Here is a 7,982-nt window from a genome sequence, read left to right on the forward strand (position 1 = left end):
GGGGGTTCGAATCCTACCTCTGCTGCATGTGTGTAGAGTCTGCATAGTCTTTCCATGTCCAGCGTTTCCTCCCCCAGTCCAAAGACTGGCAGTTAAGTGAAATGGTGTCTCTAAATAATCAATGAGTGTATACGTGTATGCATCCTGCGATTGACTGATATCCCATTCAGAGTGTATGTCACCTTTGTGCCCAGTGCTGCCTGGGATTGATTACAGGATGTCCTGGGGTACAGATGGGAGCATTTTATCAAACGGGTAATTGAACTTTTATTTTGAAAAAAGAAAAAAAAAATCCATAGTCCCTACCGGAAGTATTTTTTTCTCGTCTCAATTTCGTAACTCTTGGACCGATTCCTGTGACATGCCGTATCTGGTTATGCTAGAGATCCAGTCTACATATGGATAGTGGTTCAGAGAAAATGGTGAAGGAGGTCGACATTTATCGTGACACCTGGGTCCGGTTTTTAGGTAAGGTATCTAGCATATGCCTTCGGACGGTCGTCTTTTAGAAGTCGTGAACAAGTAATTTGGGGGGGTGGGCCAGTATTTTATGCCACGACTATAAAAGTTACTTACTGTAATCACACTATGCGTTGCTACCTCTCCAAAAAGCAAACGCTGAAACATATGTTAATATACAATAATAACGCCAAAACAGTGGCTAGCTTTAGCAACACCAAGCAACCACTAAGATCTAGAATCTGGTTTGAACTGTGAAAATACTAAATACAATCTCTGCAAGAAACTGTATGGTCAGTCGCTCAGGTAATTCCGTTTATGTGACCCATGTGCTAAAAAAGATCCAGGAATTCCAGCAGCCTCATTAAATGCTTTTACCGAACCATGCACATTGCAGGGTGAATGATACCTTACTGATAAATCTATTGTAGTGCGCTTGAATATACCTCCCACTGGAGCTTTGATACCGTGGGCTTTAAAGTTTCATGAAAGTCCAGATAATTACCTCGTCTGCAGATGAATTAGCAAATAACCGCAAATTAACGGCCTACGTATTTTCCTGGATTACACGGGCACCTCTAATTCGTTGAAGATTGCCAATTCGTACGAAGCTATATAGCCTGCTAATGTCATTATTTTTTAAGTTTCCTTTCAATTTTTCTCTTCCAAGTCCACGATCGGACTAGTGTTTCCTTCCGCATTTCAGGATCGGTGTTACCATGGCAAGCTGCAGTCTGCCATGTTGGCTTTTCCGTGTCCTGCGGTGACTTTGAAGTCATATTACAATGTTACACGTGAGCTGTCAGTCGTCCTTCCGCGATCGGGGACCCGCAGCCTGCACTGCAGCCGGAGTTGTGCTCTGCATCACGAAAACAGCCCGACGTGTCAGTCTCACTAAAATTTCTGCTCTTTCAGCAACGTCGAAGCCAAAATAACAGAAACGGAATATTAAATCATTAACAAAACGATTGACATAAACTAAATAAACTAAAAGGAAAGATTTAGAAAAATATTACGTGTTTTTTTCTCCAAGAAATATTTTTACTACTAAAAACAATATACTTTTATCTCAATACCTTGGAAAGCTTATAGACACTTAGCTACCGTCTATATCAGCAGGGACAGTAGTGAATTATTAAAGGACATTTGTAATTAGTTAAACCGTAACGGCTTCTGATTCATATTGCATAAGGAATTGTTAAAAATGTTTTAGTAATAGTATTCAAAACATGAATAACAATAGGAATAAATATGCACATTTAATAACTCATGCCGTAATTGTAAAATTCTAGCTAAATAATTGCTAAAACCGTGCGTTTGCTGGAATTTTGAGTTCCCTTTAAAATTCATGTTCTGTATAAATGCTCCTTCTATGAATTAACATGTTGTAGGCCAATGTTGCGAAATGAGGGATTTGTTTCTTCCTATCAATGAAATGTTTACTGTGCGGTAGTACAAACAGTAAGTATTTTCCCCATCGGTGCGCTTTGAGTTGTAAAGGATGTTGTTGATAGGAACAAGGGTTTTTTTTTTAATGACGCAAGACATGACTCATTTCCTGGGGACATTCCAGTACTTACGGTTATACCCGTTTGCTTACACTAAAGATTAAAAGTCTGTGGTGAAGCTGAACTGAATTCATGAAGGCCATTTATCATACAAAAATAGAAGTATTTTCTGTAGTTCTATCACGTGTCCACATAGTGGCAGCAGAGGCTAACAGCTGCGGGCAGAAAGCAGCGCTAATAAATCAAGGGCTAGATTAGTCAATACTTCTCCAAGGCAACGAATAGGGTAAAGGTCACATCTCAATTTCTGTAGCAAGATGTCTTACATGGGTATAGATTTTATCATTTTGTCAGAACAAGGATATCATTAGTTATAAATGTATACCACACTATAGCTTTCCCAGAATGGCAGGAATCCAGTTAATATTAAAAAGTGGAATGGTCTTGGATATAAATTATACACTTTATGTGCTAATACATATATCCCCGATTCAGCTGTTTATATGACCTTTTTTAGTCTCTGTGGCATCTGTACTACACTGAGTTTGTGTCCTGGCACTTGCCGACGGTCTCCGCAGGCTACGCCAACGAGGTGGGCGAAGCTTTCCGCGCCCTGGTGCCGGTGGGCGTGGTTTGGGCCAGCTATGCCGTCGCCACGACCTACGTTTCTGCAGACGCCTTTGACAAGGGCAAGAAGGCGGCAGCGGTGAGCTTGCCAGGACTCGCGAGTGGGCTATGCGGTGCGAACCTTCCAGAATATCCCCCTGGAGTCGATAAAGTCAGTCTTAATCATAATGTTAAGAGTGATGCATCTGTAATGTCATACGAGATCTGAAGCGGCACGCCCTGTCTGACCAGTGATGCGCGGTTGTGACCTCGTATGCTATATATATAGTACACGGTAGTGCAGTGGTTAGCACTAATATATATATATATATATATATATATATAATATATGAATGAGAGTCTCTGGGGATTGACGTGACTCGGACAGGGCTGCAATAATCTCAGGTTTCCTGGCATTTCATCTCAGAGTTAAATTCACAAGGTGGGAGGTCAGGTGGATTGAGCAGCCCAGCATGTCTGTCTGCCGGACGCTGTTTCTGTACGAAAAGCAGCAGAACCACGCCAACTCCTGACTCCAAAAGCGGCCCCTGAGCTGAGCACCAGCCGACCTGTACCTGGAGGCTTTGTAAAACCCGGGGATGTGTCCCGCGGACATAGGTTGTCCAATGGCTTCCGAGGGGGATGATGTCATTCTTCACCGCCGTCCTCATCAACAGCTGATTGGTTGGCAGGAACGGCTGTTTGGTGTGTTTTTTGACCCCACCCCACCTCCACCCACACCATCAGGAACACGGCGAGAATCCCAGCAAGTCGACGCGGGTGGCGGTGGCGGTGGTGGACACCTTCGTGTGGCAGGCCCTGGCTTCCGTCGCCATCCCCGGCTTCACCATCAACCGGGTGTGTGCCGCCTCCCTCTACCTGCTCGGACGTGCCACCCGCTGGCCGCTGCCTGTGCGCAAGTGGACCACCACGGCCATTGGCCTCTCCACCATCCCCTTCATCATCACGCCCATCGACAGGTGCAGTTCTGTGTATTTGCTTCTCAGTCGGCCTCAGTCAGTCCCTGTTTGCGGTTTAGCTTTGTCTCGGCTCAGTTCATCTGTATGTACAGTGGAGATAAAAACCGCACACACCTCTGTCAAAACACCGGGTTTTCGTAATGTAAAAAAATGGGACCACCATAAATCATTCCAAAACTTTTCCCACTTTTAATGTGACCTATAACCTGTACAATTCAATCCATCCATCCTCCAAACCGCTTATCCTACTGGGTCGCGGGAGGTCCAGAGCCTATCCCGGAAGCAATGGGCACGAGGCAGGGAACAACCCAGGATGGGGGGCCAGCCCATCGCAGGGCACACTCACACACCATTCACTCTCACATGCATTCCTACGGGCAATTTAGCAAGTCCAATTAGCCTCAGCATGTTTTTTGGACTGTGGGGGGAAACCGGAGTACCCGGAGGAAACCCCACGACGACATGGGGAGAACATGCAAACTCCACACATGTGTAACCCAGGCGGAGACTCGAACTTGGGTCCCAGAGGTGTGACGCAACAGTGCTAACCACTGCACCACCATGCCGCCCCTACCTGTACAATTCAATTGAAAAAATTAAACTGAAACACAAACAAATCTGTTGGGGGAAAATTTAACAAATAAAAAAATGTACAATAAGCCGGTTGCATGATACTTTATGGAAGCACCTTTTGATTTAATTACAGCATTCAGTCTTTTTGGGGACAGACCTGCCATCAACTAAAATGACTATGATTAACCCCAAATAAAGTTCAGCGGTCCTAGTAGGATTTTCCTGACATTTACTCAGTTGCATCCTACAGCAAAAGCCACAGTTCACAGAGAGCTTACAAAGCATCTCATTGCTGGAAAGGTAGGGATCTCATTGCTGAAAGGTAGCAGTCAGGAGAAGGTTACAAGGAAATTTCCACAGCATCAGATATACCATGGAACACTGAAGACAGACATGAAATTCAAAATAACTGTATTTGTCCCCAAGGGGCAATTAAAGGCACACAGGGCAGTTGAACATGGACGCAATGACACAATGACAATGAAAAAGTTGAGAAAATATGGGACGACAGTGACGTTACCGAGAACTGGACGCCCCTCCAAAATTGATGAAAAGAAAAGATGAAAATCGGTCAAGGAGGCTGCCAAGAGGCCTACAGCAGCACTGAAGGAGCTGCAGGAATTTCTGGCAAGTACTGGCTGTGTACTACATGTGACAACAATCTCCCTTATTCTCCATATGTCTGGAGTATGGGGTAGGGTTGCAAGATGGAAGCTTTTTCTTAAAAAGAGAAATACCCAGGCCCGGCTAAATTTTGCAAAAAATACATCATGTCTCCCAGAAGCATGTGGGAAAATGTGCTTTCTTTATCTTAACTTTGTGGCCACAATTCCAAAAGGAATGTTTGGTGCAAAAACAACACTGCGCATCACCAAAAGAGCACCATCTCCGTGGGGAAGCATGATGGGGGCTTTAGGCAAGGTGGAGGGAATTATGAACAGTTCTAAATCAATGCTAGAAGGCTGAAGATGAAGAGGAATTTCAGCATGACAATGACCCCAAGCATACTTCCAAATCAACAAAAGAACGGCTTCATCAGAAGAAAATGAATGTCTTGGAATGGACCTAAATCCACCTGAAAGTCTGTGAGGTGACCTGAAGAGGGCTATGCACAGGAGATGCCCTCACAATCTGACAGATTTGGAGCCCTTTTGCAAGTAAGAGCGGGTAAATACTGCCAAGTGAAGATGTGGCATGCTGATGGACTCCTACCGAAAAAGATTGTAATTAAATCAAAAGGTGCTTCAACAAGGTTTTAGTTTAAGGGTGTGCATATTTATGCAACCAGCTTATTGTACGTTTTTTATTTTTTACAAACAGATTTCTTCGTGTTTCAGTTTCAATTGAATTGTACAGGTTATTGGTCACATTAAATGTGGGAATTTGTTTTTAACGATTTATTGGGGTCTCATTTTATTACCTCAAAAAAAAAACTTGCCATTTTAACAGGGGTGTGTATACTTTTTATATCCACTGTATGTATGAATTCCTACCTGTGTGTGTCACTGTGCACGTATACCTGACTGACTATCTGAATGTGCCCGTGTGCCATTTACTAGCCAAATGAAGCTTCATGAACCATTTTATGTTTTTTTTTTTACTCCATTAGATGGTGTTCTTGGTTTGCTTAGTACATGCTTTGAGCCCTTTTTTGAATGAAGAGCACCATCTAGTGGGGTCGGAAATTACAGCAAATGGTTCATGAAGCTTCGTTTGGCCATCACTACCCTTTACCTCTTTAAATCTTCAGCAGTACCTGTTTGCTCACATGCCCAGGGCTGAGAGTCTGCCTGTACCCCAACTTCACTCTCACTGGGTCCTTGTGGTGAGTCCTAGTGTCACTAATCACCCCACCCCCTGTACCCTTCGGTCTTCCTTAGGTCCGTGGACTTCCTCCTGGATTCCAGCCTCCGTAAGGTATACGGTGGGGGAAGCAAACATAAGCCCTAGGACTCCACTGGGTGACCAGGCCCCATCCAGCCCTGAATGGAAGCGTGGGCAGTGGCCTAGAGGCACCCACTGACATAGCCAATACACTGCTCTCTCCAGCCCACACCTGGGGGGGGCAGGCATGCACAACAAACCATCAAGTCAGTTGTCCCATCTTCATATCCGGAGCTGCATGCACGTGTTCTGTTAGTCTGTATGATCCAGTGTCTTGTTAATGATCTCATTTTGTTTTGAATGAACAGCTTTTTTTTTAAAAATCCCAGGATAACTGTAAAATACTCCTTTTGTAGTGGTGTTTTGCCTCATGGGTGCTAACAGGTCTGTTTAAAAGACGCACACCGCACACACCGAACCTTTGCTTTGTTCGTCTGTCCATATGACGTTACCGTGTCGTCTCATCAACCCAGATATATGGTGCAAATACGTAAAGGGGCACCCTGGCTTTAAAGAGACAGGTGGGGAGAAAGGGAAGCTGCACATTTCTTCCTGACATGGTGAAGTTAGACTCGCTGAGCTGCTCTGCATTGGTCACAAGCGGGATGTGAAGGGAGAGCCAGCCTGTGAAAGCAGTTAATCCAGACGGAACCCATAAAGTCAAAAATGGGTTAAACACTCGTACGAATGACGCCGCAAACTGTGCGCATTTTGAATCCTCACCCTGGCTTCCCTGACTATTTCACAACAGACTAAACTTAGCCCTCTTGTTCCTTGAGCGTTTCTTGAATGATATGTGACTTCTGAGAAGCCAGCCAGCAGACTGGAAGGTGACATCAGCCTTCTTCACAGACCATGGCCATCGGAAGCTTGTAAAGGCTCCATGGCTCAGATAGTACGGTTACAAGAAGGTGGTTTATTCCTGCTGTCAGGAAAGCCCCGCGTCGTGTGACATCCCCGTCTTGCCTGTAGATCCCTTTTTATACCTAATATGAACAAAAGGCTCTTATTTTGAAGCACGGTAACTCTCACCAGCTGTACTGAAACATTTTGTTTATAAACCGCGGTGTGTTCAATAGAACATTGAGCATGCAGAGATTTAAAAAGCCATGGATACCCAGGGGGAGTTGTTCTATATCTTTGTTCTGCTATTTTAAAAGAGGAGGTACTGTAGTAGATGTTTGATGCAAAATATGCAATGTTTACTTTTCAAAGTGTTCTTTTTTTCTTTATTTTTAAGGGGGGGGGGAGATAGAAATACATGCACAAAATCTGATCACAAAGGATGTGTCTAATGACTTCTTTTGTTTTCAGAGACTTATTGTTTGGTCAGTCATGGCATTGTCTTTCGTTCTGGGCACAAGAATATTTACAGTATATTTTTATTTAAGTTTCAAGGAAGCCATTATTTTTTTAGAATTGCAGTGTTACTTTGCCCTATGTTTTCTGAAACTGAATTCTAATCATTTTTGTTTTTATCAAATGAATAATTAAACAGTACTTAAAATGGGACATTGTGTTAGTGTTCATTGCGGATGAGTAAAACATTGTAAAGCTTGGCGATTTTTACTGAAAATTTTCGTAGATTTCAGTGTTACTGGGAGTGTTTAACAATGACTGTGTCTTGTGAGGGGAGGAGTCAGCAGTCTCACCTAGGGCACCAGAACACCCAGAGCCAGTACTGGTTCAATGGACCACTTTGTAGAATTCCGATATTTCTTCTAGGTTTGCTTGTTAGATTTCATGAAACTTATCATCGTAGATGAACATTGTTCTCTTCATCTTGTTACCCAGCCTAAAACAGAAGTCTGCTTATAAATACATAAAAGTAAGACTTAAAAGTAAATATCCCTCAGTGTTATTGTTACCAGAACCTGTTTGGTAACAATAAACTGCCGAAATCTGCTACAGAATCCCCCCACCCCCCCGCCCCGAAGATTTTGGATCAGTTGTCATTCAAAAATGATAGTGG

At 43.6% G+C, this 7,982-nt stretch overlaps 1 protein-coding gene across 1 annotated transcript; it reads left to right on the forward strand.

Moving 5' to 3' along the window:
• The first annotated feature begins 320 nt into the window (after positions 1-320).
• Positions 321-7,522, forward strand: mtfp1 (mitochondrial fission process 1). The gene is made up of 4 exons (XM_049020019.1): positions 321-468; positions 2,546-2,673; positions 3,321-3,553; positions 6,007-7,522. Exons 1-4 carry the CDS (start codon positions 399-401, stop codon positions 6,074-6,076), a joined length of 501 nt encoding a protein of 166 aa, XP_048875976.1. The 5' UTR covers positions 321-398; the 3' UTR covers positions 6,077-7,522.
• The last annotated feature ends 460 nt before the right edge of the window (positions 7,523-7,982 follow it).

The sequence above is a fragment of the Brienomyrus brachyistius genome, chromosome 7 (genome assembly GCF_023856365.1).
Source record: "Brienomyrus brachyistius isolate T26 chromosome 7, BBRACH_0.4, whole genome shotgun sequence".
Taxonomy (NCBI): Eukaryota; Metazoa; Chordata; class Actinopteri; order Osteoglossiformes; family Mormyridae; genus Brienomyrus; species Brienomyrus brachyistius.